Source organism: Nannospalax galili, unplaced genomic scaffold, assembly GCF_000622305.1.
Source record: "Nannospalax galili isolate Female #2095 unplaced genomic scaffold, S.galili_v1.0 scaffold146, whole genome shotgun sequence".
Classification (NCBI taxonomy): domain Eukaryota; kingdom Metazoa; phylum Chordata; class Mammalia; order Rodentia; family Spalacidae; genus Nannospalax; species Nannospalax galili.
The window spans coordinates 8,865,107-8,893,017 of NW_008357929.1; the positions used below are offsets into that span (position 1 = coordinate 8,865,107).

A 27,911-nucleotide genomic window follows, 5' to 3' on the forward strand; every position below is an offset into this window, starting at 1 on the left:
GAGGTCAAGTACTGCAGTTCTGGGCTGGTTGGGATCCTGAGCATTTGGGCCAAGCTGGAGTGAACCCCCATGAAAGTTCATCCCTACAGTGCCCTCCATCAGCATCCATTGGTCTGACTAGAGGAGTTTCTCTTTTGACAAATGGAAGCCATGGTGGCGGGGTGACCAGAGAAGCCTGGGGTGTGGGAGGGTGACTTAGTTCTGTTCCTGTGACAGATATCCTGGACTATTATGAGGCTTGCATCACAGAGAGCCAGGTAAAGAGGTGAGGGTGGGTACCTGGCTTCCCGAGGGAGAGGACAGGACTGGAGGGATGCACACATTTTTGCTAAGGTTAAAATAAGACCAGGGGACCTTGGTGACAAAATCCTGAGTCAGGATTTTGTCCAAAGGGTTGAGGGCACTGAGAATGCACTTTCTGTGGTCAGTCAGCCTGTACCCCTTTTTACTCCCCTTTTTTTGATCTGTCCCAATTGCAGCACTAAAGAGTCCAGGCCATAATTACTTTCCAGGCTTCTTCTTGTGCTGCCTAGGGAAGAAGTAGATCCCCAGGAGGCCCTGCTGTCAGCCCCTCCCTCACATCCTACCCTCTGCCATGGCCTCCCTCCAGTACTTTAACCACCATGGATGCTCCCAACCCAACTGTGGTGTTTCCTCCTCTAAGAAACGAAAGCCATCCTCCTTGTCTTTGCTGTCATCACTGGAGACTAGCCAGGCCTCCATGTTTGCCTTACGGCCTCTGCTTCTGCTTCTATCCCATTATCCGGGTTCCTGCCAGCAGCGAAGGAGTTAACACTGCCAAGGCACCCCCCCCCCCATTCTGGCTCCTAGCTCCCTCCCTCCCTTCCCCTGCTTCCTCTCTCCTCCTCTCTCCCCTTCCCTCCTCGGCTCCACGGCTCCCTCGGCCGCTGCCGTCTCTAACCCCCCCACCCCACTCCCCCGCCACGGCCCCTAGCCCCAGGCCGTTTGGCAAACCCCCCCCATACCCCGGGGCTTCCTGAAATCCAGTTCCCCTCCCCCATTCCAGCTCATGCCCCAGCCCCCGAACTCCGGGGCTACCAGCCCCCGGTGCCCCTGCCCCTCCTGAGAATCAGAGTGTGCTCCCCAATCCCCCTCCCTTCCATTGGGGAGCCCCTTTTAGGGCCCCCCTCCCTTCCACGCTCCCCTCCCCTTCCCTTTTCCAACCCTCTCCTTCCCCTCTCACCCCTCCCCCCATCCTGGCCCCCCCTGCAAAAGTGGGGTGCGGAGGGGGGAGGGGTGAGAACCCACCGAGGGGAGGAACAAAACTCCAATGAAGTCAGAGCCCCCTACCCGCCGCCGCGGCCAGGCCCCCCAACATGGACTGTCTCTGTATAGTGACAACCAAGGTAAGCTTGATATGGGGGAGGCCAACAGGGGAGGGGGGAGGTAATGAATTTGTGGGGAGGGTTAGGTAGGCCTTATCTAGGACTGAGAGCATCCGAAGTAAGATGTATTAGAGGGGTCACAATTTAGTTTTGGGGTTCACATCTGAGAAAACGTTAAATTTGGCCACAGGTGCCACCTAGAGTGTTCCTTTTATACCTATAGAGAAATGGAGAATTTGCTGTTTGGGGTGACTTAGTGGGCTTTGGGGTTCACCAGCAGTGCTTGAGGGCAATTTATTTAAGGAGAAGCCTAGCTCACATGGGAGTCCTGCTCATGTATGTGGGAAGGTGGGTTGTGTGTGTGCGTGTGTGTGTGTGTGTGTGTGTGTGTGTGTGTGTGTTCTTTTTCCTTCCTGGGGGAAAACGCTGGCTTCCAGGTGCCTTGTTCAATTTTGGGGGCCTCTTGGCATGAGGTGTAAAGGTTACTGGTTGTGTTTGGCTTGCCTGGGGGTGTCAGCTGGCAGGGAAGAGGTGGGCCTTCAGGCTATAGAGGAAGCATCTTGAGGTGGATGTTTGGGATGTTCCTGATTTGAAAGAACTGTTAATTTAGGGTTTAATTATATGGAATAGAGAGATTTGGGAGTTGTCAGAGGGTTGGGGCTTGGCATAGAATCACCTGAGAGAATGGATCAGGTGAGGTTAGGATTTGGGGTACTCTCATGGGAGCTAGAAGGTTGCAAAACTGAGCTTGCCAGCCCCTGAGAAGGATGAGAGGTTTCGGGAGAGAAGGGATTTGATGAAGGGACCATGTGGGTGGTACAAAATTTGGGGGTGGCCCAGGCAGGTGCCCAGTATTCCCATCTCCTACACTGCATCTAGCCCTGCTCAAGAAAAAGAACAGATGGAGGGGACTATCATTCCTGACTCTCGGGAGGACACCTGGATATAAGGATCTCTGAGGACTTATGGGGTGAAGAGGCTACCGGGATAAAAAGGCGTTGGAGGAGGGCAGGGTTGGCAGTCTGAGGATCCATACAGGGTACAAGGGTGTCCCTGTGGTTGGAACCTGGAAAGGGTAGGAGATCTTGGGTGAGGATCCCAAGCAAGCTTCTGGTAGGATGCTTAGATCCTTTGCTCCCAGACTCTGAGATTGGCAAGCTGGATGCCTGGTGTGTGGAGGGAGGCTTGGGCGGGTGGCAGGCAGCTGGGGGCTGGGGGGTGGGACAGGAAGTGGGGGCTGGGGGAGGCGGGGTCCGGGTGAGTCACTGGCTGGGGAGGGGGTTATATTTAGTGGAAACTGCAGCTTCATATGGGAGGGAGCTGAGGACACACATGTTCCTTGCCAGAAACTCACACATGGGTATACACATGCATTGTGCACGTGTGAACATGATTGAAGAGACTGGGGGCTGGAGACCTTTCGGTCTGGATCCTTTGCCCCATCTCCTAAGGGCTACTTGTTTTTCTCCTATTCTGTGGCCTTTAGGCTTTCTTCCAGGTTGCTGATTTCTCCTAGCCCCTGTAGTTTAAGATTTTTTTTTTGTGCCTCAGTCCTTCTGGCCTTCTTTCCGTGTCTGCCTGTGCTCTTTCTGTCTCCTACCAAGGCCTGCTCCTTGGCTTTGGATCCCTGGATGTTGCACCTGTGTATATGAAGCCCGTTGGAATGTGTGGGTTCTGCTTCTAACATGTGAGCACATGAATGCCTGTAAGGGTGAGGGGCTTGCCTGCACTGGTAGCTATTCTGGGTAGGTGCATTTATTCATGTCTTCACTCCAGATTCCTATTTGTTCTATGGAGCCCATGGTTGAGCATCCCTGAAGGAAAGACGCTTGCAGAGAGGATCATGCATTTGGGCTTTTACTGAGGCTGGAGACTAAGGCTTGGCAAGAAAACTTGTCAGCTTCGGGATGGAGAGACTCCAACTCCCATAAGGCCTTGGGGCACAAAAATCCCTGAGCGTTAGAGTTTTGCTGCCCTTAGGACTGTTGGGAGTTGTGGTTCTCTTTATCCAGGGCAGTGGAGGGTAGCCAGGAGGAACCAGCAGGGGGCACATGGCTCTTGCTCTCCGAAAATGCTGGGTGGGATTGGGAGTGTTCAGGTTTTGTGGTCGCTGAATTCTGCAGTTCCAGTTGACGGCTCTCCCATCTTTCATTGCCTATATTTATAAATTCCTGCCGCAGTAATTTAAGAACATTCGTTGAATGTCTAATATGTGCTCAGGCCTGTACTCTGTGAAAACTCTGCTTTAGAGTTACCACTAAATCTTATTCTGTACCTATAGCTCTGCCAGTATCTCTGTCTCTGAGCAGCTTTCTCCCACTCCGCCCCCGTCCCTCCCCCTTCTCCCCGCGCTGCTGCCGCCGTTGCCAAGGTAACCAGCGACGACTGAAGTTGCGTGGCGGACTTGAGGGCAGGGCGAGGGTGGCGGAGGGCGGAGCAGAACAAATGGGGGCTGGGGGAAAAGTAGGGAAAAGATCGGGGGCATTGGGCCTGGGCCCCGGAGGCGAAGCGGTTAAACCCTCTGGGTGGTCCTTATTGGGCAAAAATCTAAGATGCCGGGGGCGGGGCAGTGCGGCCAGTAGCTTCATTCATTGGCCGACAGGGGCGTGGCGGAAGGACAGTGTAGGCGAGGCCGGGGGAGCGAATGGGCGGGAAGAGGACGGAGGCGTGGTCTCCTAGAGCCAGGTGGGCGGAGTCTAGCTTACTCTATGGGAGGAGGCGGGCAACAACCCTCGGAAAGGGGAGGGGCTGGGTTACCAGATCAAAATGAGGGCGGGGCTGACTCGGGAAAGACGGGGCGTAGTTCCCTGTGAGGACGGGAGACCGGGTTTGTGTGGCCGTTGTCCAAATAACTGCGGGGTGCGGGGGTCTTTGGAGAGGAGAATCCGCGGGTTGGAGATCTGACGTCTCAATTTTCCCAAGATGGAGGGCTGTTAAGATTTCATTAGAGCTCCACTCCTACCTCAGCTCTATGTTCCAGGGAGACGGTTGCTAGGCGACGGCAAAGTCCTTGATTGCTGCGTTGCCAGGCAACGGGGAAACGGAAAATGGAGGGAAAAAAGAAATGGGGGATGGGGAAGGGTCTTAATGGGCCATAGTGCCTACTGGTGGAGAAGCAGGGCCTATGCATTTTCTAGTCTAGGGAGGAGTTTTGAGTCCAGCCTATTCCTCTGGTTCTTCCTGAAGATCCATGCACTCTATCCAGATATGAAACTAGGCCATTGGGGGGTCATTTTGCGGGCTTATCTAACAGATACAGATAAATACAAGGGTGGGGTTTCTAGGGAAGTCGTCCCTTCTGCCTTGGGTGGGATTTTATAGTAGGTAGGTAGATGATTTGGGGAGGCCCCTCACTAGAAAGGTGGGCATTCAATGGGAGAATATTTGGGAGAGAGCTTTTCAAGTTTAGTTGTTTGGGAGAGAATGAGAAAGTGTCAGGCATTTGGGGGTGTTCTGGGAGATTTGTGGGTCACTGTAAATTGCAGTCCAGACTTTTGGTGAAAATTTTTGAGTCATGTTAAAGAAGATAGATTTGGGAGCAATCCTCCAACAAAATTGCAGGTCAGAATTATGGAGAGGATATTGAAATGGAGGGAGAGCAGTCAGAAAATAATTTTATGAATTTGAGGGGTAAAGAATTTGCTAGGTGTGGTACATGGCTGTAATCCCAGAATTTGGGAGGTATAGGTTGGGAGATGGGGGCAGCAGGTTCAGGAGTTCAAGGTCACGCTCAGATACATAGAGTTTAGGGCCAGTCTGGGCTATCTGAGACTCTAGTCCCCCCCCACCCCCAAAAGAGTATTATCTCTTAATATAAGGCAAGAGTTTGAGAATAATTTGAAGAGATTGCAATTCAAACGGGGAAGTTTGTTTTAAGGAAGATTAAGGAATCCTCCAAATTACGATCTGGTCAGGTTTAAGGGATTGGTATCTTAGAAAGTCCAGAGTATCACTCATTTCACTGATTTGGACAAGACGACTCCAAACAAATCTAAGAATTCCTTATTTGGATGTTTGTATTAGAGCAAGGGTAATACTTATATTGATTTTAAGATTTCTATCAGTGGACTAGGGGATAATAGAGGACTTAGAAAGGGATGGGGCATAATAATTTGAGGCACAACAAAGGCGTGTAGTTCTTTAAATTCTTGAAGAAGCGTTGTCTGGTTATGGGATGGGGATAGGTGGGCTGCAGGGAGCTGTGTGGGTTGTAGTAGATGTTTTGGAGGCTGTGAGATCCCTAGGAATTCTCAGAAATGCTGGTTCCTTCCCTGTACTCTGGGAGTTGAGTAGAGATGAGATACCGAGTGAGGTTTTGGAATGGTTAGAGGCCCAGTGACTGGGAGGTTGTGAAGGATTAGATGAAATAAGGGATCCTTGAGAACCAGAAAAATGGCAAATTTTAGGAGTTGTCAGTATTTGTAGGGGGGTCGAAATAGGAATATACCGTAGAAGGTGAAGTCCGCAGAGAAATAGCTGAAAGCAGGGAAGTTGGTGGCTAAGAGGGTCTCCCCTCACCCTTCTCGCACATCATGACGCTCTCTTGTATTGCGCAGGCGCCGTCACCCCCCCTTTCCCTGGCCGCAGCCTCCGGTAGCCACGGCCGCCGCAGCCCCCGCCCCTCTGCCCCTCCCCCTCCCCCAAGCCTGGACCCCTGCTGTCCCACATGCCCCTTCCCATAGTCCCTCTCCCCTTCTCCATGTCGGCTCGGAACAGATTCGCCTCCATGTGTCTCTGCGTGGTACGTGCCGCGGTACGGGATCCGGCCCCGCTTCCCTCTTCCCAGACCCCCAAAATCTCAGGGTGCGAGCTTCAAGTGCTGAAGTGCTGTCGCTCTTCCCTCTGCTTGGCATGGGATCTCTGGGTTATAACTTCTTGCACACAGGCGCAGTGGGGTCGCCCCTCTTGTCATCCACTTTAGCCCACACCCCTCTAATTTTGGGGTGCAAGCCTCGGTTCCAGGTCATTCTGTGCAGCTGGGGCTTTGGAGGTGGGAGGAAGGAACAACAGAGACCTTGTCTGTGCCCCCGCCCGACCCCCGTAGGCTTATCCTTGTTTCAAGCCCTAACATATTGGGGGCACAGACGTCCCAATAGCATATGGTGCCAGTCAGGACCCTTCGTCCCAGTGAATTACAGGAGATGGGTCCTCCTTTCTGTTTGGCTTTAGCTGCCCTGAAATCCAGGACTGGGGGCGGGTGTTGATCTCCTTACTTCTCAGTGCCCTTCTTCTCCACTGTAAAATTTCCAGGTGCTGAACATAGGCCCCAACTTCTTCCAGCCACATTTTGAGAACTTTGGTTCTTCATTCTGTGTTCCCTGTTTCCCTCACATTGTCTCCCAGTCCCCAGGGCCTTTTCTTTAGTGCCAGACACAAGTCCCCCCCACCCCGCCCCACCCACGGAGGTGGGGCAGGGAGGTCTGGGGACTCACTATGATAAAAATTTACCTTTGTTTTCTGTCTAGAATAAACGATGGATTGTCTCCCTTCATGCCTCCATTTTTTTTGGTGCACTTGGCAGGTCTTCAGATTCAGAAAATTTTCTGTGAAGGGGGTAACCATGGAGAGACACTGGGCTCAAATTCTCCCAGTCTCCAAACTTGGGAGGTGCAAGTTTTGGTCTTGCTTAATTTATCTTGTAGAGAATTGGGGGCAGTTCCTGCTGGGCCTTCCCTGTTTTGGACCATTATCCCTCAGCTTGTGCAGTGGCCAGGCTGTTGACTACTTTCTTATTCAGACCTGCTAATCCAAGACAGTTTAGCCTTTGAGGAGGGCTATTTTCCTACACACTATTTTTTTTTTTTTAAAGACAGGGTCTTGTGTATCACAGGCTGACCTCAAACTCACTTTATAGCCATGGATGACCTTGAACTTCTGATCCTCCAGTCTCTACTTCCTGAATGCTAGGATTCTAGGTGTACATTACCATATCTGGTTTTCTTCTCTCTATTTTTTTGTCCATGGTATTGACATTTGGAGTTCAGGAATCTCTAAGTCTGTGGTCCACAGTTGGTGAGTTCCCCTTTTCTTTTTTGTTTGTTTGTTTTTTGAGACAGGGTCTCCCTGTAGCCTCAGCTTTTGGGGAATTTGTTATGTAGGTCAGAATGGCCTTGAACTCACAGAGATCCATCTACCTCTGCCTCTGCATGCTGTAATTAAAGGTGTGCACCACCATGTCCAGCCCCATTTTCCTTCTTTAAGGCTCTTTAAACATGTCAGGGGACTTCTTAATTCTAGTTGCCTCTGTGTCCTGGATGAGAGTTGTTATGTTGAGAGGACCATTCACCTCCCCTAATTCTTTTACTATGCCCTTAATCCATAACCAGCTTTGACTCATCATCCTCAGAATTTCCAGAATCATGCTCTAGCATCAGGCCTTGTCCTTGATAAGCATTCTCCCATTTAATCTTGCAACTGTTACCCTCCAAATGTGGGTATCTCAGTTTCTTAGAAACTTTGGGAGGGAAATTCTGCCCATATATAGAAGCGGTTGTATTTTGCTTTTTCTAGTCCCTGAGAGAGACCTGCATCTGGTACTCTTTTCCTCCTTCTCTGAGTCTGGAGTTTTGATAGTTCTGCTTCTGTAGGGGTAAACTCTGGAGGAGAGGGGCATAGAGGAAGATGTGGAAGGAGCTAAGTCGACTTGCTGCCCTTCACTGCTGCTTCCATCTGCTCTTTTCCTTTCTCTGACCCCCAGTTAATCTCATTTACTGCTGTCCTTTATTAAGCCTGCACTGGAGGCTCTTGACCTGGCAGCTGGTTAATTGGGCAGCAAGTCATGTTGGGCCTTTCACTTCCAAAGGCCAGGAGACCAGAAATTCTGAGTCTCAACATGGTATCCTCTTCCTCAGTCAGGGGGCCTGGTACCCATTCCTGCCTCTCCCCAGCTCTTCTGCTTCTGTTCCTCATCTTTCTATCCCCTCCCCTCCCCTCCCTTCCCCTCCTCTCCCCTCCCCTCTCCTCCCCTCCCCTTTCCTCCGTTTCTAGTATATTTGGATTAGCTGGCTAGTTTCTGGGGCCCCTTTGCTGACTACTTGGGAGCTAGTGAGGACAGTGAAGGAAGAGTGGGATAGGCCTAGCCTTGTCCTACTTGGGGGCTGCTAAGGGCTGAAGGACTTGACTTTGCTTCCTGCTTCAGGCATGCAAGGTGCTGGAGAGCCAATTGCTTATTGAGGAGAGACTGCAATGGGGAGACAGGGGTAGTAAGGGTAGAGAGCAGAGCAGGGGCATAAATGGAGTATGGGGATGGAAATTAAGGTGATGAAGGAAGCAAGGAACTTGGGGATAAATCAGGGTACAAGAGCCAGGTGCTAGAGCGCTTACAGGATGGAATGGAAAATGAAGACTTGGGAAAAGGGGTGAAGACGACGGACGCCAAAGGTTGGGGGAATGTGGGGTAGAAGGCCAGAGCCCTAGGATATGAGGAGTAGGAGTTGGATGATGAGCTAAGACCTGGGCGGAGATGAGAGGTGCTGAGGCTGGAGAGGGGGCTGTCGGGAGGGTGGAGAGAGGGGAGCCAATGGGCTGGAGGAGAGGGAGGGGGAGGAGCTGGTCAGGCCCCAGGGCCTTCCGCACTGGCTGGGGGAAAGGAGGCGGTTGGGGCGGGCGCCTGGAGCCTGAGGCACTGGGCTGGCCCAGTGACGGCCGCTTCGGTCCCCATCCCCAGAAATACCGCTATCAAGATGAAGACACGCCCCCTCTGGAGCACAGCCCGGCCCACCTCCCCAACCAGGTAAACGCCCCCGAGCTGGTGCACGTGGCGGAGAGGAACTTGTCCCACCTCGAGGCCGGCCACGGGGTCGTGGGCCACGCCCACTTCTCCCCCATCAAGGTAGGAGACCCTGGCGGCCCCCTCCCCAGTGCGGCCCTCGGAGCCTCGGAGCTGCAGCAATCCCCAAGGGCCGGTAGGGCAAGAGCTATGGGCAGAAGATTGGGGGTGGTGTGGCATCTGGGGCTTGGGCTCCTGGGGCTTGGGGGAGGGGGTGTCTTTTTAAGGGGGGGGTGTAAGCACTGGTCTCACAGAAGAGAAATAGGCCAGGCAAGTGGGAGTGGGCGTGGAATCTAAAGCCAGAATGTGTGTCTGTGCGTATGTGTGCTGAGATGTGTGGAGAAGCCCCCCACCATAAGTACCCCCAGTCCTGGGCCCTCTTTATTCCTTTACACCCCCAACATCCGCGTAAGTATTCTGTGTCCAGAGCTCTGTTCCGTGCGCCTGCTGCCCTCATTTGCTAATGTCCCTTTCCCCTCCTCCTTCCCCAACCTCTGCCTCTGGGCCTGGCTCTCCCTTGTCCCTGGTCTCCAGCTCTTTCTATCTGGCCGGACGGAGACTTCACGTTGTGGCGGAGCCTTTCTGCCTCTTCCTGTGCCCCAGCCTTTGCTCCCTTCCTGAGCTCCCTCCCCCTCTCGGCCTTTCCCTCCCTCCTGGCTGGCTGGCTGGCTGGATCTTGATGCTGTCTCTCTCTTCCTCCCACGCATGCATCTCCTTCCCCCTCTCGCTGATCCTCAGCTCAGGCCTCTGCGGACTGATCAATCCTCTCCCAGCTTGATAGCCAGTGCTCCCCCTCGGCCGGTTAGGTCCCTCTTTCCCAGTTTCCCTCTTCCCTGTCATCTCTGTCTTCTCCTCTTGGGCTCACCTCCACCCATATCCCTTTCAGTCATCCCCTTTCCTCGTCATTATAGATGGCCACCTGTTCCCCTTTCCTCTCCTTTGTACTCACTGTATGCTTCTCCAGTCCTGAGAGGCCTTGTTTATTAAGACCTTTCATTTTTCTATCCCACCTTTCCCTTAGTTTTCTCCCCTGGGACACAAGCTATGAGATTGAGGGAGACAGTGAGGGACCAGAAGTGTTGGATGCTCTAGGAAGGGGGACCCCAGGTGCTGATATTTCACTTAGAAGATGGGAGGAGGTTTGTGAGCCAGGGGATGAGGCAGGAGGTGATTGCAAAGGCTCTGGTGCTAAAAGTGGCAAAAGAGGAGTTTGAGGGGAATGGGAAGGGTAAGGGTCCTGGGGCACGGAAAGATGGGGAGGAGACTGAAATTGGGGCTGCTCTTTGAGCTGCCTGAGAGGAAGAAAAATGAGGCCCTGGAAATGGAAATGGTGCAGAGTGTTTGTGTGTAACTATGGCTGCAAGGAGTGAAGGAAGGTTCCAGATGCCTTTTGAAAGATGGGGCTCTTATGCCTCTCTAAAGGAGGAAAGCAGTAAATGGATGAGTGAGGGGTAACAGTACGGTGGGAATGGTGGGACCAGAGCTCAGGAAGTGGAAGGGAGTGGAGGAATCGTGCTAGTGGAAGCTGGAAGTGAAGGTGGGAAGGCTGCAGGATCAGGCTTCAGCCCAGGGGCAGGAGATGCCCCAGTATTCAGAGGAGATGGGGAGTGGAGAACTGTGATTTGGGGATAGAATCTTGATAGTTTGAAGATGGACTAAATTAAGAGAGTAGAGAGGCTCTCTTTGGAGAGATGGCCGGTGAGGATAGGAGAGGATAAGAGATAGGGCTGGGGGCTGGGATATGGTCAGGGAAGAAGGTGGAGAATGGAGGCTGGGGTTGGAAGATGTCAGAAAACTGATCCTGGGGATAGGGTTCTAGAGAGGTGTGGGATGGAGTAGAGATCAGGAGTAGTTGGGAAGGGATTGGACCTGGTCCCCCAGGTTGTAGTATGAAGATGGGTCTGAGGAGAGTGTGTCATGGAGGATGAACTTGTGGGTGCGATTTCGGCAGCCAGTGACTACTGGCTAGACAACAGCGTTTGCTGCCATTTGGAGGGGATGATGACAACTGATTCACGGATATAAAAATCTATTACAGAGCCTGAAAATGGCCGGGAGTTTCTGAGCTCCTTAGGAAGGGAACTGGGAATCCTCGCTCTTGGTCGTTCCAAATATTTGTCTAAGGAGGAAATAGGTTGGGGACCCCCGGAAGGAGTCTCTAAGCCGCCTCCCCTCATTGCCATAGAGACGTGGCTTCCGTTGCCCTAGCAATTGGGGAAGCCCCTAGGACCGGCCTAAAGATGGCCCCGCCCTGGAGTCTGGCTAGGGACCCGCTGCATCGAGTCCACTGACGTCAGGGACCTGGGCATGCCTCGCTTTAACCCTTTCCTTAGTGAAGTGGGGAAGGGAGGGAGATGAGCACACTAGATTCCAGATGTCTTTTACCACTTCTTTTTAACGTCCTTCGATCTGCGTAAGGTGAGGGGTTTAAAGGAAAGAGGAAAGCAGGTGATTTAGGGTGCGCTGCGCCCACGAATCTTGGTCGGCCCGGGTCTCTCGGCCCGGTTCCCGGGGGCGGGTTTCAGAGCCGGAAAGGCGGGACTCAGAGCTTTTGGCGCGCCGGAGTCTGGCCTACCCTAGGCCACGCCCCTTCCCCCACCTTCATTCACTCCCCTCCTCGTTGTCCTGACGACCAGGCCTCCTGGAGGTGGGTCTCCCTAGGTCTTGCCTGGTCTTAGATACAGTTGCTAGGCAACATGTCCCTGGAGGAAGGGGTGGATTGGATGACTGGTGGGTGAGGGAGGGAGGGACCTGCAGCTGGGGAAACCCCGGATTCTTATGGCGCAAGGTTTAGAGCAAATGTGTGCCAAGGTGAGGGACAAATCTGGGGGAAGGTTATAAATATCTGGGTAAATGTGAGGGTATAGGGATGGGAAGGGGGCCACAAAGGTGGACCTGAGCCTGGGGTGTAGTGCGTAGCACATAAGGCATGTAACACCCTGTGGTGTTACATCCGGTGAGAAGCGTGCCCCCCCCCGCATGCTCCCCCCTTTCCCCACTCTTTACCATCTGCTGCTCCCCTCTCCGTCTGGCTGTCTCTCTGTTCCCTCTTTTCATACACCTCCTTCTACATACAGGGACCTGGGCTGGGCAGAGTTTGATCCGAGATAGAGATAGAGATAGAGATAGAGATAGATAGAGAGAGAGAAAGAGAGAGAGAGAGAGAGAGAGAGAGAGAGAGAGATATGGACTGAGGCTATGGGTCCTTGAGGCGCTCTAAGGGTGGCAGAGTGGGCTTGGCTAGTGGCCGAAAGGGGATCTAGGTTGGTGGGACCCACCCCCTGGTTATGGACTCCCTCTGGAGCCAAGGCTTAGGGCAGCCTTTCGCCTCTGTCTCCTCTCACAGGCCAATTCTCCCCCTGTGATTGTCAATACAGACACCCTAGAAGCACCAGGATATGTGAGTTGTTTAGATTTTGGGGCTAGGGTCATTGCAGGATGGGGTGGGAGAGAGGGTGGGGATGGATCCCTACATGGTGAGGGAGGGACAAGTTCTCTGGCTAGGATGTCTGTCTCACTGTTTTTGTATTTTTGTCCCGTGCTGGAGTTGCAGGTGAATGGGACAGAGGGGGAGATGGAATACGAGGAGATCACATTGGAAAGGGTGAGAGCTAGCTCCTCCATCACCTGAGATCCCATGGCTCCCTGAGGGTGCTTCTTTTTCTGTGCCCAACTTCTGTGTTTTCTAGGTGTCCAACTCCTTCACTATGTTCCTGAGTGCTCTGGATGTAGCTTTCCAATTCCTTCCCCTTCCCACTTGCCTTGACAACATTGGGCAGTAAGGGGAACTAACTCTTTTGTCTCCTTCTTCCTAGGGTAACTCAGGTCTGGGCTTCAGCATCGCAGGTGGCACTGACAACCCACACATTGGTGACGACCCATCCATTTTCATCACCAAGATCATTCCTGGTGGGGCTGCGGCCCAGGATGGCCGCCTCAGGTGGGAAGAGGAGACAGGGGTTAGGAAGCTAGCACCCTGGAAAGGGAGGGCCAGGGCAGTAGGAAGCTCCTGGCTCAGGCCCACCTTGCTGCTCCCAGGGTCAACGACAGCATCCTGTTTGTAAATGAAGTGGATGTGCGGGAGGTGACCCACTCAGCAGCGGTGGAGGCCCTCAAAGAGGCAGGCTCCATCGTTCGCCTCTACGTCATGCGCCGGAAACCCCCGGCTGAGAAAGTCATAGAGATCAAGCTCATTAAGGGGCCTAAAGGTAGTAACCCTTTTTAGCTTAATTCCCATTCCAACTAGCCTGCCTCTCCCTCCCTCCAAGACCTACTTCCCAGGCCCATAGGCAGCCATTTCTACCTTGTCTGGCATCCAGGACTTGGCTTCAGCATCGCAGGGGGTGTAGGGAACCAGCACATCCCTGGAGATAATAGCATCTATGTAACGAAGATCATTGAAGGAGGTGCTGCCCACAAGGATGGCAGGTTGCAGATTGGAGACAAGATCCTGGCGGTGAGGACCTGAATCACTTTTCTAGCCCAGACCTGGGTCTCACTTGCAGGCCTGGGATCCTTACCACCTGACCGTATCTGACTTGGGCCATTTCTGAGTCTGTCTGAGCTCTGAGCTTTGCTTCCTTTGGCCCCAGGTCAACAGTGTGGGACTGGAGGACGTCATGCACGAGGATGCTGTGGCAGCCCTGAAGAATACATACGATGTCGTCTACCTAAAAGTGGCCAAGCCCAGCAATGCCTACCTGAGTGACAGCTATGCTCCCCCAGACATCACAACCTGTGAGAGTCCTCCACACCTCAAAGCTCCTCATGACCCATCCTAGTAACCCCCTAAGACATGCAGTCCATGACATCCCCTGTGGCCTTATTTCTATGAAATGGCCACAACTTCTGGTCCTTGTGGTAGTTGGAGAGGAAAAAAAAAAAAAAGCACTAAGAAAGATAATTAACAGTTTCTCTCCCAAAGGGCACAAGACCCACTTGGTTTTATAACTCTGATCAAATCCTCAAGGAAAAGATGATTCTTATGTCCTTTAAAAGTTAGGAAAGAGCTGGGCACTTGGGAGGTAGAGGCAGGAGGGTCAGGAGTTCAAGGCCTTAACTACATAGCAAGTTTGAAGACAGCCAAAACTACATGAGACTGAAAAATTGAAAAGAGAAAAAGTATAGAGTATAGGAAAAAGTAGAAAGTGTCACATCTCATTTTATAAGAGCAGGTCATGTGGTCACAAAGACAACATGAAGGAAGGAAAGTAGAGACCAGTTTTACCTGTGTTTACAATGCTCTAGTAGCAGCTGAAATACAGCAACATATTGAGGATAAAATTGTCACAAAATAAGGTTCATTTCAGAAAACTGTGGTTTAATATTAGGAAAAAATTTAAAGATGATTCATTACATTAAACAGTTAAGTGAGAAGGATGGGTATTGTGACCCACTCCTATAATCCCAGCACTCTGGAGGCAGAGGCATGGAAGTTCTAGGCTTGCCCGAGCTATAGTGAGATGATGATACTCTGTCTCAAAAAAAAAAAAGGAAAAGTTATAAGGTCATTAAGAATAGATGTTAAAAACTCAACATTCAACACCTATTTATTTTCAAATGGAAACTTTCAGTAAACCAGGAGTAGAGGCATTGAGGCATTTTGCATAACACAGTGAGTAGTAGTTATTAGGAACTAACAACAGACATTTCATAATGAAAAAATCCTAGCTGTGTGTCCATTAATTTAGGAACTAGACAAGGGTGCCTCTTATCTCTACTGCTGTTATTCTTTTTTTCTTTTCTATTTTGTTGTTGTTGAGACAGGGTCTCCCTGTAGCTCCAGCTGCCTGGAACTCACTATGTAGACTGGCCTTGATCTCACAGAGATCCACTTACCTCTTCCTCTTGAGTGCTGGGATAAAAGGCAAGGTGTGCGCCACCATACCCAGGGCTTCCCCAAGTTGGTGCTGCTGCTACTTTCAGACCTCATAATTCTTTGTTCTTGGAATTTCCAAGAATTTAATAATGATTTTTTGGGTTTTTTTTTTTTTGCAAAGGTGCTAGGGATGGAATCCAGAGCCTCATGCTTGCTGAGCAACTGCTATACCACTGAACTGCACCCCCAGGCCCAATAGCCCTGTTGAATTTCTCTGTCTCTGTCTTTGTCCCTCTGACTCTTTGTCTCTGTCTCTTTCTCTCTCTGTCTCCAGAGCGAACATAGGAAATTAAGGAAAAGCCCTCTGAGGGCTGATGGCTGGTAGAATATCTTCTTCCCTTTCCTTCTCTTCCTTTCCCCTCTTTCTTATCTATTTATGTATGTGTGTATGTATTTATTTATTTATTTATTTATTTATTTATTTATTTATGGCAAGATCTTCTGATGTTGCCCTGGTTAGCCTGGTATTCCCTATGTTGGTCATGCTAGCTTTGAACTTGTGGCAATTCTCTGTCCTCCTAAGTGCTGGGATTCTAGGTGTGTGCCTCCGTACTAGTTTTAGAGTTTTTTTTTTTTTTTTTAATAGATATCTTTTAATCAATTATATCTTATTGCAACAAGTTCTTTTTAAAAATTAAAAAATGCATTTATTTATGTGTGTGCGTGTGTGTGTGTGTGTGTGTGTGTGTGTGTGTGTGTATACGTGCGTACCTGTATGCCTGTGTGGACTCAGAGGACAACTTGGGGAAGTCATTTCTCTCCTTCTACCATGTGGGTCCTGGGAATTGAACGCAATCATCAAGCTTGGCAGCAAGTGCCTTTGCTTGTTGAGCTATCACGCTGGCCGTTTTTTTTTTTTTTTTTTTGAGACAGGGTTTCATGTAGTTGAGGTTGGTCTTGAATTGCTGGTCCTCTTGCCTTTACCTCCCAAGTGCTGGGATTTCAGACTTGTACTACTATGCCCAACCAAACTTCCCTTCTCCCCCTTCCCTCCTGTCCTTTCCCCTCCCTCCTTTCCTTCTTTCTTTTTCTTTGTGATACAAGGGATTCAGCCTTGGGCTTCGTGCATGCTCTGTAGTTGCTCTACAACAGCTAAGTTCCCAGCTGTGCCACAAGTTCTTGTTATTTATTGTACACACGTGGCCTTGAACTGGTGATCTTGCTTTAGCCTTCCGAGTACTGGGATGCAGAGATGTACTACTACATTTGGTGTGGTGTGTTCACATTCTTTTTTTTTTAGACTGGGTCTTAATATGAAGCCCTGACTGGCCTGGAACTCGCTACGTAGGTCAGATTGGCCTCACATTGACAGAGATCTGCCTGCCTCTGCCTTCTGAGTACTGGGATTAAAGGTATGTGTACCAGCACAGCTGTCTGTGACCACATTCTTTTTATTTTTATTTTACTTTATTTCATTTCATTTCATTTCATTTCATTTCATTTCATTTCATTTCATTTCATTTCATTTCATTTCATTTTTTGTCTTTTCGAGACAGGGTCTCCCTGTAGCTGGCCTGGAACTCACTATGTAGACCAGGTTGGCCTTGAACTCACAGAGATCCTCCTGCCTCTGCCTCCCAAGTGCTGGGATTAAAGGCGTGTGCCACCACGCCTGGCACTATGGCCACATTCTTTTTTTTAAAATTATTTATTTATTTATTTGTTTATTTATTATTTTATTTATTTATTTACTTATTTTTGTTGTTTTTTTGAGACAGGGTCTCCCTGTAGCCCCAGGTGGCCTAAAACTCACTATGGAGACCAGGCTGGCCTTGAACTCCCAGAGAACCACCTGCCTCTGCCTCCCAAGTGCTGCGATTAAAGGCACGCACCTGGCTTTATTATTTTTATTTTATGTATATTGTGTGTATTGTCTGCTTGTAGGTAAGTGCACCCATGGCCGCGGAGGACAGAAGGGGTTGTCGGGTCCCCTGGAGCTGGAGTTACAGACAGTTGTTAGCTGCCATATGGGTGCTGGGATTTGAACCTGGGTCTTTTGCAAGAACAACCAGTGTTCTTAATCACTGAGACATCTCTCCAGCCCCTGTGGCCACATTCTTAACCTTACATTTTATTTCTAAAACTTTTAGTTAATTCACTTAAGATTTTGATCTAGATGTACCATAGTATAATTTCCAAATAAGGATAATTTTGTTTCCCTGTTTTCAAATGTAACATCTATTTTTTTGTCTTATCTGGCTCTGAATCAGTGATTCTCAATCAGGGTAATTTTGCTAGGCCAGTTTTGTCTTTATTTTTTCATTGTTATGATTGGAATTGGGAAACAGAAGGAATACATTTGTCATGTGATAGAAATAGACACTTGACAAGAAAAAGAAGTTGATGAAGGAAATGATGAAGTTTTACTGAAGGACATAAAACAATGTTTCTGGATGGAAAATATTTTTTAAACATTTATTTATTTTTTGTGTTTGTGTGTGGGTGTGCACGTGTGCCACAGCATGTGTGTGTAGATCAGAGAACAATTGTGGGAGTTAGCTCCTTTTTCACCATGTGGGTCCTTGGGATCAAACCCAGGTTGTCATGCTTGGCACAGGTGCCTTTATCCACTGAAACTGTATGGAAAATCTTTTTTTTTTTTTTTTTTTTTTTTTTTTTTTTTATTTTGGAAAATTTTTTTTTTTTTTTTTTTTTTTTTGTCTTTTTAAGACAGGGTCTCCCTGTAGCCCCAGCTGTCCTGGAACTCACTATGTAGACCAGGCTGGCCTTGAACTCACAGAGATCCGCCTGCTTCTGCCTCCCAAGTGCTGGGACTACAGGCGTGCGCCACCACGTCCGGTTCTGTATGGAAAATCTTAATATATGAAAGCTCTCAGCCCTTTCCAAATTATACATTTTATGGAGTCCTAATTAGAATTTCAGTGTTACCTTCCTCCTGGGAATTAAGGTTGTGTCTAAAGTTGAATTGGAAAAACGAGAGAATAGTTAAGGTGGTCTTTTGCAAAAGAATGAGATATTATTGCCCCTATCAGATAAGAAATCATTCTTAAAACCTTATTAAAATTTAATTGTATTATTAGTTTTATAAAAATTATTTTTGCCGGCTGTGGTGGCGTACACCTTTAATCCCAGCACTTGGGAGGCAGAGGCAGGTGGATCTCTGTGAGTTCCAGGACAGCTAGAGCTACAGGGAGACCCTGTCTCAAAAAGACAAAAAAAAAAAATTTTTTTTAAAAAATTTTATCTATATGAGTATTGCCTGCGTGTGTGTAAGTATACCCGTGTCATGCAGTGCTGGAGGAGGTCAGAAGAGGTTATTGGATTCTCCTGGAACTGGAATTATGGATGGCTGTTAGCCACTATGTGGGTGCTAGGAGTTGAACCCTGGTCCTCTGCAAGAGCAGCCAGTGCTCTTAACTCCTGAGCCATCTCTCCAGCCCCCTGGTACTATTTGTGTTTACTCTTTTTTTGTTGTTTTTGAGAGAGGGTCTCACTATGTAGCTCAGGTTGGCCTTGAACTGGCAATCTTCCTGCCTTACCCTCCTAGTGCTGAGATTACAGGTATGCATGACCATTCAGCTTATAATGCTATTTCTTTATTATTATTATTATTGTTGGTCTTTTTGAGACAGGGTCTCTCTGTAGCCCCAGCTGTCCTGGAACTCACTATGTAGACCAGGCTGGCCTTGAACTCACAGAGATCCTCCTGCCTCTGCCTTCCGAGTGCTGGGATTAAAGGCGTGCGCCACCACGCCTGGCTATTATTATTATTTTTATTTTATGTGTATGAGTGTATTGCCTACATGTATGTAAGTGTACTGGTGTCATGCAGTGCCTGAGGAGGTCAGAAGAAGATGTCGGATTCCCCCATAACTGGAGTTAGGGAGAGAAGGGACAGATTTTAGCTGCCTCGTGGGTGCTGGGACTCAAACCCAGGTCCTCTGCAAGAGCAGCCAGTGCTCTTAACTGCTGAGCCATCTCTTCAGCCCTTAAAGTACTATTTCTAAACCCTGTAACCTACCAAAAGGAACTTGGGGTCCTTGGAAAAAAAGGATGATTTCGAATTTTGGGTAAGAAACATTAAAATGAAGCCGGGCATGGTGGCGCACACCTTTAATCCCAGTGCTCTGGAAGCAGAGGCAGGCAGATCTCTGTGAGTTCTAGGCAAGCCTGATATCCATAGCAAATCCAGGCCAGCTGTGGCTATAGGAGACCTGTCTTAAAAAGACAGAAAAAAAAAAAAAAAGGAAACATTAAAATGAGAATCAGGATGGGTAGCATATACCTGAAATCCCAGCATTTGGGAAACTGAGGGAGAAGGACCAATGTAAGGCCAGCCTAGGTTACATAGAATCTGTCTTAAAAGTCAGGGCTGGGGATGTAGCTCAGTTGGTAGAGTGCTTGCCTAGCATGCACAAAGCCCTGGGTTTGATCCCTAGCATAGCATAAAACCATGTTTGGTGCATGCTAGTGATCCCTGTACTCAGGAGGTAGAGGTGAGTGCTTAGGAATTCAAGGTTATCCTTGTCTACATAATGAGTTTCAGACTAGCCTGGGCTACACAAGACCCTGTTTAAAAACGAAAACAGGGCTAATTGGTAAAGTTAATGATTCACAAACATGAACACCAGAGTTTGAATTCCCAACACATCCACATAAAAAAACCTAGTGAGGGCTGGGTAGGGTGGTGTATGCCTTTGGTCCCAGCACTTGGGAGGTAGAGGCAGGTGGATCTCTGAGATCGAGGCCAACATGGTCTACATAGCAAGTTCTAGCCAGCCAGGGCAGTATAGTGAGGCTTTGTCTCAAAACCTAACCAGCCAGGCATGGTGGTGCCTGCCTTTAATTTCAGCACTCTGGAGAAAGATGTTAGGCGGATCTCTGTGAGTTCAAGGCCAGCCTGGTCTACATAGAGAGTTCCAGGACAGCTGGACTACAGGGAGACCCTGTGTCAAGAAAAAAAAAAAAAAAAAAAAAGGGAAGTAGATGTGGTGTATGTCATTAGTCCCAACTACCCAGAAGGCTGAGGTGGGAGGATCGCTTGAGCTCAGAACAGGGCATGAACAATATAGACCCTGACCCAAACCAAACTATGGTCAAATGGATTTTGGACTGGATTGTAATTCATTTGTACAGTGTTTCTGCAAGAGAGGAACATTCAGTCTGGCTTCAGCTCTACAAAAAACTACATTTTTTTTGTATTTTTGGAGAATACTAGGTTACGTAGAGGGATACCATGCATTCTGAAAACAGGTAAATAAGGGAGAGTCAATCATCTATCCTCTAGTGTATAAACCACACCACAGAGTAAGCAAAAGGTTGATATGCTGCAGTTTTTTATTTTTAGTTTTAGATAAAGTCTCAGTATATAGCCCAAGTTGGTCTCATGTCACCCAGGCTGGCCTCAAATTTGCAAAAAGCTTTCCTAGTGGGAGTATAGGCTTGGAGCCCTGTAGTCAGCAGGTGGGGCCGTTCTTCAGAGAATTCCCACTTATTTCCCTTCCCAAGAAAAGACAGCATGTCAGCATTTTGTAGTCTCTGGTGAATATCAGATACCATCATCAATGACTGCAAAAACTTAGATGAAGGGCTGCCAGAACACGTTATAATGCATGGATCAGGCTGATGACCTCTGAACCTACCCATGGATCATCCCAGAAAGACAGACAACCAGACACTATTGGGTCCTGTGGTGACACAGTGGGAAGCACCTGAGACCACCCAGGAACTACACTTATACATTGCACTTGAATCTGCTCAGGCCTCTAGGACAAGCTCAGGAGAACACAAAAGGAAACACCAGCAGAGGCATATGTTAAACAGGGGCTCAAGCAGGAATTTCCCTCATAGAACATAGAAAATATTGTAGACAAATGACCTAATTTTTTTCAGCAAACGAATGGGCATGAGGGATTGAGAGATTTGAGAGTCATATCAACAAAAAAAGCCCCCAAACCTCCCCCTTCAACCTCTCCATTCCTAGCAGACAAAGGACATAAAACTTTCAGGTCTTTTCCCCACTAGAAGAACTAACCTCTGATGTTATCTATAAATTCCCAACCCCTGATGTTGCTGGATCATCACACTTTCTGGAAGAACTCTTGCCAAGCCGGGCCCCTTGGCTCCCTCTGGAGAGGATAGGCTGGCTGATGGGTACTGTTGTCCTCCTTACATTTCCATCTCATTCTTTGCTGTCTTCCCTCAGCTTATTCCCAGCACCTGGACAATGAGATAAGTCACAGCAGCTACCTGGGCACTGACTACCCCACAGCCATGACCCCTACTTCCCCTCGGCGCTACTCCCCTGTGGCCAAGGACCTGCTAGGAGAGGAAGACATTCCCCGGGAACCAAGGCGAATTGTGATCCACCGGGGCTCCACAGGCCTGGGCTTCAACATCGTGGGTGGCGAGGACGGTGAAGGCATCTTCATCTCCTTCATCCTCGCTGGGGGCCCTGCTGACCTCAGTGGGGAGCTGCGGAAGGGGGACCAGATCCTATCGGTGAGGGAAGGCCTGTGCAGGGATTCGCACTGCTCCCTAGGCAGAGCCCCATGCTCTTGGGGAGGGGCTGGATTGGCTGAAGCCTTGTCCTGCTGGACCACTCCCTGCCCCACTTGGACCCAAGAATTGTCTCCTATTCCTGGTGACAGCTGCCTCTTCCCTCTCCAGGTCAATGGTGTTGACCTCCGCAATGCTAGCCACGAGCAGGCTGCCATTGCCCTGAAGAACGCGGGTCAGACGGTCACGATCATTGCTCAGTATAAACCAGAAGGTACCAGGCCTGAGGTTCTTTGCCTTGTTGGCTAAGCTGGTTCTCAGAACTATCTTTATCTGATGGATGGCTTTACCAAGGGTGGAAGTGGAGGGGATGTGGCAGTAGGATGGGGCAGAGTTCAAAAACCTTGTCCTTTCTCAGAGTATAGTCGATTTGAGGCCAAGATCCATGACCTTCGGGAACAGCTCATGAACAGCAGCCTGGGCTCAGGGACTGCCTCCCTGAGGAGTAACCCCAAAAGGGGTTTCTACATCAGGTGAGTGTCTTCCTGGGTTTGGCTTCTCAGGCCCCTTGTAGATTCCTCTTCCCTGTGTACTGAACCCTCTTCTCGATCCAGTTCCTTCACTAAACCCTGTCTGACTTCCACTGTCACAGCCAGGGGTTCATAGGCTTGGCTGCACAGACTGAGCTTCTGGAATATATCATCCGGGTTGGAAAATAGCCTCTGCCCCAAGTATGTTAATTGCCATTTAGGCCCTGGTCATCCAGGCATTTCCCCAATGGCTCCCAGATTGCCTCACAGTAGGACCTAAGGTCAGTGTTTGACATAGCAGGGGCCTCTAGCATCATCTTTCTTTCCCTCCCTGACTTGTTGCTCAGGCTGATTTTGAACTCCTGTACTCAGATAACCTTCTTGCGTTAGACTGAAGGCACCTGTCCCCATGCCTAGCTTTGGGAGATTCTGCACATCATCCAACCTTGGCATCCTTGTGGACAGCCACAGGAAGATGGAGCACAGCCCTCTTGTGACTATTTCCTGTCTTTCATTTCTTTTTTTTTTTTTTTTTTCTGGGTTGGGGATTGAACCCAGGGCCTGTTCCATGCTAGGTAAGCTTTCTACTACTGAGCTACACCCTTAGCTTCATCTCCCGAGTCTTTACTAGCATTTGCTCCCTTCTTAGGGTTCCATTTCTCTTTACTCCTTTTCCTGTTCTTCCATAAGGCATTGTGGTCCTCCTGTATCCTGCCCTTCTCCCTTTCCCTGTCCCTCTCCTTCTTCCTCTCTCTGTCCAGTTGGCCAGCCTTATCTGCCACTCTGTTATACAGTTATCTCTTAGAGCTGTTTGGCCTGGCTTGATCTTTTCTCAGAGGTCCAGGCCAATTCTGGCTACCTGCTTTTTGGCCATCTCTGTTGTGTCTCATGAGCACGCCACATTCAGTACATCCTAGACTGAGCTTACTGTCTTTTCTCCTGGATGCTTGTATTCTTTCTGGCTGAATGACACCACCATCTACCCAGACACCTGACCCACACCTAAGGCTTCACTTAGCTTTCCCTTCTTGCTGGAGTCCAGTAGGTCCTCAGGTCATTCAGTTCTTGCTGCTAGATGATACTGCGTGACCCTGGGGGCCTTTCTCTTCTCCTCAGTCCCATTGATTTTTCTCTGTATCTCTGATCTTTGAGAGAGGTGACTTGTCTCTTGTTCTGACCCTAGAGTCTGTGACTCATTGACAGGACTTTGATTTTGGTAACCAAAGTTTGCCAAAGTGTGACCTTTTTTCCTAATGAATTTGAGCAGGTTTGGGTAACCATAAAGTGTGTGTGTTGCAAACTGCATTCCCGAGTTCTTGCTATCACTTTGGAAATCACACATCCCATGCTGGTGGTTTGAGTTATAGCAGAGTTGACGCACTTCTTTGTGTTTGCCACTCGCAGCCCGTGCTTTGTTGCAGACTCTCTGCCCAGAATCTTCTGGCCGGTTCTTGGGGGTGGCTAGCACATCCTTTCTGGAGTTCTTAGCCAAGCTCTGACCTGTAGTCACTTGTTTGTAGGGCCCTGTTTGATTATGACAAGACCAAGGACTGCGGCTTCTTGAGCCAGGCCCTGAGCTTCCGCTTTGGGGACGTGCTTCATGTAATTGATGCTAGTGATGAAGAGTGGTGGCAGGCACGGCGAGTCCACTCTGACAGTGAGACCGACGACATTGGCTTCATTCCCAGCAAACGGCGGTGAGGCTTCTGGGGCTTGCGGCCTTCCTGATACGGGCACTGAAGTTTGCAGGGTCCCTCAGGGTGGGCAGCTAGTAGGGGATTCTTGGGGGTCTGCTGGACTCTGCTGGGTCCCATGAACCTTTGGGAAAGACAATTCCTCGCCGAGGGCCCAGGTGCTGCTGGAAGATGGGGCTCCCAGCTAGTCCAGAGGGTGGAAGCCTCACTGGATATTTCCTTACCATTCCCTACTATTCCTCCATGTATTCTACAGGGTTGAGCGACGAGAGTGGTCAAGGTTAAAGGCCAAGGTAGGTTAAGGAAGGATGAGGTTGGTGGAGAAGTGGTGATGTTATCTCAGAGCTAAACCCTGAACCTACCTCATGGATTGCTTTTTCTTCCTAGGACTGGGGCTCCAGCTCTGGATCACAGGGTAGGTAGGGTCATTCAGAAAGCTCTGGGGTGAGAGCAACACAGAACTGTCCGTGACAGTCTCGGGAAATCAATCAGTTGAAATGGTCTCCAGGTCTGTTGTCTTGGGGCCCCTTGCAGACTCCTGTCTTTTCCAGGTCGAGAAGACTCGGTTCTGAGCTATGAGACAGTGACGCAGATGGAAGGTAAGCTCTGGTCCCAGCCTCACCCCTCCTGCCCACCTGCTCTGCTTGCTGCCTAAGCCCAGCTCTTTCTCCTCAGTGCACTATGCTCGCCCCATCATCATCCTTGGGCCTACCAAAGACCGTGCCAATGATGATCTTCTCTCTGAGTTCCCCGACAAGTTTGGATCCTGTGTCCCTCGTGAGTACTAGAGCCTTGGATAGAGGTGGAGGTGGAGTTTGGGGGCCCTGAGGAGCCTCACACTGCAGTGCAGCAGGACACAGGATGCCATAGAAGAGGGTGCTTCTCATCCACTTCTGTGTTCCAAAGTGGCAATGCTGGCTGGAGACTGGGCGGCCCCTGGGTAGCAGTTCTGTCCCTCCTCAGTCTCATTCTCCCTAACAGCCTCCTACTGAGGACCAGCTGGGCACTCTGATGGTGGCTGATGGTAGTTAGATCTTTGTGGGGTGGGTTGACTTCCTCACAGATACAACACGGCCCAAGCGGGAATATGAGATCGATGGCCGGGATTATCACTTTGTGTCCTCCCGGGAAAAAATGGAGAAGGACATTCAAGCGCACAAGTTCATTGAGGCTGGCCAGTACAACAGCCACCTCTACGGGACCAGCGTCCAGTCTGTGCGAGAGGTGGCAGAGCAGGTAGGAGCTGGAGGGCACCCCATCCTCTTCCTCCTGCCCTCTCCCTACCCCATTGCCTCCTCCAGCTCTCTCTAACTCTCTTTCTCTCTGTCTCTTTCCCTGCTGGGTCTCCACTCCACTCCTCCGCCTCCTTCTCTCGGGCAACTCTGACCGCCTGCTCTTTTGTGCCTTGCTTCCTGACCCCACATTCTCCACTGCCATCTGTCCCTGTCTCTCCTCCTTCCCTCTTCACCCCATTTCCCCTCTTTTCCTGTGGTTTTGCCTTTGGTGGCTTGGCCAACTTGTTCTCTCTTTTCTCCCTGATTCCCTTCTGGCCTTCTCCCCTCCCCTTTCCTGGGGTCTGCACTCTCCTCTCCCACCCTTCCTTTAACTCCTTTTCCTTGCTGTTCCCCACCCTGCCTGCCCTCCCTCCTTGGCTCCTTTCTCCATCTGCCTCTCCTCCCTCCCATCTGTCTCCTGTTCCTTCCATCTGTCTGTCCTCTGTCTGTCCTCCCCTCCCTCCTCCCTCTATCCTAATTCTTTTCTTCCTTTCCTTTGCTGTCTTTCCCTACCTGTCCTGCTCTGCCTTCTGTGCCCCTCCCCACTTGCTTCTGCCCCTCTTACCCTTGCTCTGCCTTCATCTTTTGGGTCCCCTCCCTGCCTGTCTCTCATAAACTCTGTTCTGTCCCTTCTCTGCTCTCCTGTGCTTGGCTTTCCATCTTCCCTTTCCTTTTTCTATCTGTCACTGTCTGTCCATACCTCTTTCTGCCCTCTCACCCACATGTCTTTTGACATCTGTCACTTCCTCTTTGGCCAAACTTTCTGCTCCCACTTTTCCATAATCTGTGTCCCTTCCTGGCACCTCTGTCTGCTCTTTCCTGCTACCTGCTGGTCCCCCTCCGCCTACCCTGCCTGCCCCCAGGGGAAGCACTGCATCCTCGATGTCTCGGCCAATGCCGTGCGGCGGCTGCAGGCGGCCCACCTGCACCCTATCGCCATCTTCATCCGCCCCCGCTCCCTGGAGAATGTGCTGTGAGTATGGTCCTGGGGGCTTCCCCACTGCTCCCCATATGTGATCCTGGGTTCTTAAGGCCTTTGCCTTGAACTCTCCTCTCAGAACCCTGGACAGCAACTCCCACAGCCCTCGAAAGGGGATCTGCACTAAGGGTTGAAACCAGGACTTGAAGCAATCCTAGGCCTTTCCCCTCCTCTCCTGCCTTGGGCTAGGCAGCGCTATAATGCTCAGAGCCCCTGGGGAATACACAAGCTGGGTTGAGCCAGAGCCTCAGAGACAGTTGGGAGTTAGAGTCCTTATCCCTTCTGTGGGGATGAAGGCTGGAAGGATGAGCTCCAGAGAGGTCTTGGGAATTATCTTCTCTTGGATGGGGTGGGTTGCAGGTGAGGGCTCATTTGTGGCCCCAGAGGATATCAGAAATTATATGTTTTTCTTTGTACTCCAAATAAGAAATGAAGTTGCAAGTTAGCATTCTAGGATGGACGAGATAAAATGAAGAGTGGGGCCCACCCCTCAGGTCTGTGTCTCTTTCCCTCTTCACAGAGAGATTAATAAGCGAATCACAGAGGAGCAAGCCCGTAAAGCCTTCGACAGAGCCACCAAGCTGGAGCAGGAGTTCACAGAGTGTTTCTCAGGTGAGATGCCAGCTGACTCCTCATGAGCCACGCACATAGGGAGTCTTTGCTGAGATTTGACAGAGCTGCCTTTCTGGGGATTGGTGTAGGAAGAGGTATCCCTGTGGGTGGGCACAGCCTCATGACTCTTGGTTGGAAAAGGAGAAGGTGCTCCTTCCTCTGGCCTGCTGCCCCTCCTTGGCCAGGTGTCCTTGGGCCTTGGCCTCACTCCTCAATTCACCCGTTTCCAGCCATCGTGGAGGGTGACAGCTTTGAGGAAATCTACCACAAGGTGAAGCGTGTCATCGAGGACCTCTCAGGCCCCTACATATGGGTTCCAGCCCGAGAGAGACTCTGATTCCTGCTCTGCCTTGGCCTGGACTCACCCTGCCTCCATCGCCTGGGCCATTGGTGTGGACTGAATAGCCCAAGCCCTTTGCACCCTAGCCTCCCTTCCTACCCTTCTTATTTATTTCCTTTCTGACTGGATCCAGCCCATTGGAGGGGGGACACTCCTCTGCATGTATCCCTACACCCCACAACCGGGCTCCTGGACCCCAGGAACCTGGGGCCTGGGGAGGGGGAGCTGGGCTCCTGGTTCTGAGCCCTTGCTCCTTAGGACCCCTACCCTTGCCCGCCCCCAATGCACACACAGACCCACTGGGGGCTGCTGCCCTCCCCCATTTTCTCCCACACACATTCCGGAAGTTAGGGCCCCTCTCGAGGAGTACCCCACTGTAGGGATGCAGGGCCACAGGCCTCCGTGCTCTCCTGAGGCAGGGTCTGGGTTGACCCCTGCCCCCATCATGACTCCCATGTCACTTGATTTCTCATTTATTTTCTCCATTTTTTTTCTTCTCAAAGGTGGTTTTTCGGGGGAGAAGTAGGGGGACTCCACTGTGGGTCCCCTGCCTTCCACATGCCCCCACCTTTTTTCTTTGCCGGTTTGCATGAGTGGAAGGTCTAACTGTGGCTTTTTTTTTCCTGGGACAGCCTTTTTTTTTTTTTTTTTTTTTTTGGGGAAAGGGGAGGGATGGGTCTAGGGAGTGGGACTATGGGAGGGGGTGGGGGGCACAGGGTCAGGGGTCGGGTGTCTGGGAGCCAGGGGACGACTGGAAATGCTGCCGCCTTCTGCAATTTATTTATTTTTTCTTTTGAGAGAGTGAAAGGAAGAGACAGATACTTGAAACTTAGTGTGTGGCCTGGTTATTTGGGATAAAGAAGGGGAGTGGAGGGAAGCGGTGGGGCCTGGGATGGGTGGGTCCGGTAAGTTCAGGTTCTTCTTTACCTCACAGAAAATAAGGTGGCCTAAAAAGGGTCCTTGGAAAGAACTGGAAAATCAAGGAAGCAGAAATGGTGACACATGGGTCTGGAAAGAGTTAGAGCTCTGCC

General features: G+C 50.2%; 1 protein-coding gene across 11 annotated transcripts; it reads left to right on the forward strand.

Annotated features, from left to right (window-relative positions):
- Nucleotides 1-953: 953 nt before the first annotated feature.
- On the forward strand, nt 954-27,712 carry Dlg4 (discs large MAGUK scaffold protein 4). 11 transcript variants are annotated; one of them, XM_017795042.2, is made up of 20 exons: nt 954-1,367; nt 9,013-9,177; nt 12,461-12,514; nt 12,659-12,718; nt 12,930-13,054; nt 13,153-13,322; nt 13,434-13,570; nt 13,707-13,851; nt 21,159-21,454; nt 21,623-21,725; nt 21,870-21,984; nt 23,502-23,678; nt 23,932-23,968; nt 24,063-24,090; nt 24,227-24,274; nt 24,351-24,452; nt 24,739-24,911; nt 25,813-25,922; nt 26,449-26,540; nt 26,771-27,712. In XM_017795042.2, exons 1-20 carry the CDS (start codon nt 1,338-1,340, stop codon nt 26,875-26,877), a joined length of 2,274 nt encoding a protein of 757 aa, XP_017650531.2. In that variant the 5' UTR covers nt 954-1,337; the 3' UTR covers nt 26,878-27,712. The 11 variants fall into 11 exon arrangements, 10 of the variants coding, with proteins under 10 accessions (XP_017650531.2, XP_008854077.1, XP_008854080.1 ...); XM_008855855.2 differs by having other exon boundaries at nt 12,668-12,718; XM_008855858.3 differs by having other exon boundaries at nt 955-1,367; nt 9,013-9,078.
- The last annotated feature ends 199 nt before the right edge of the window (nt 27,713-27,911 follow it).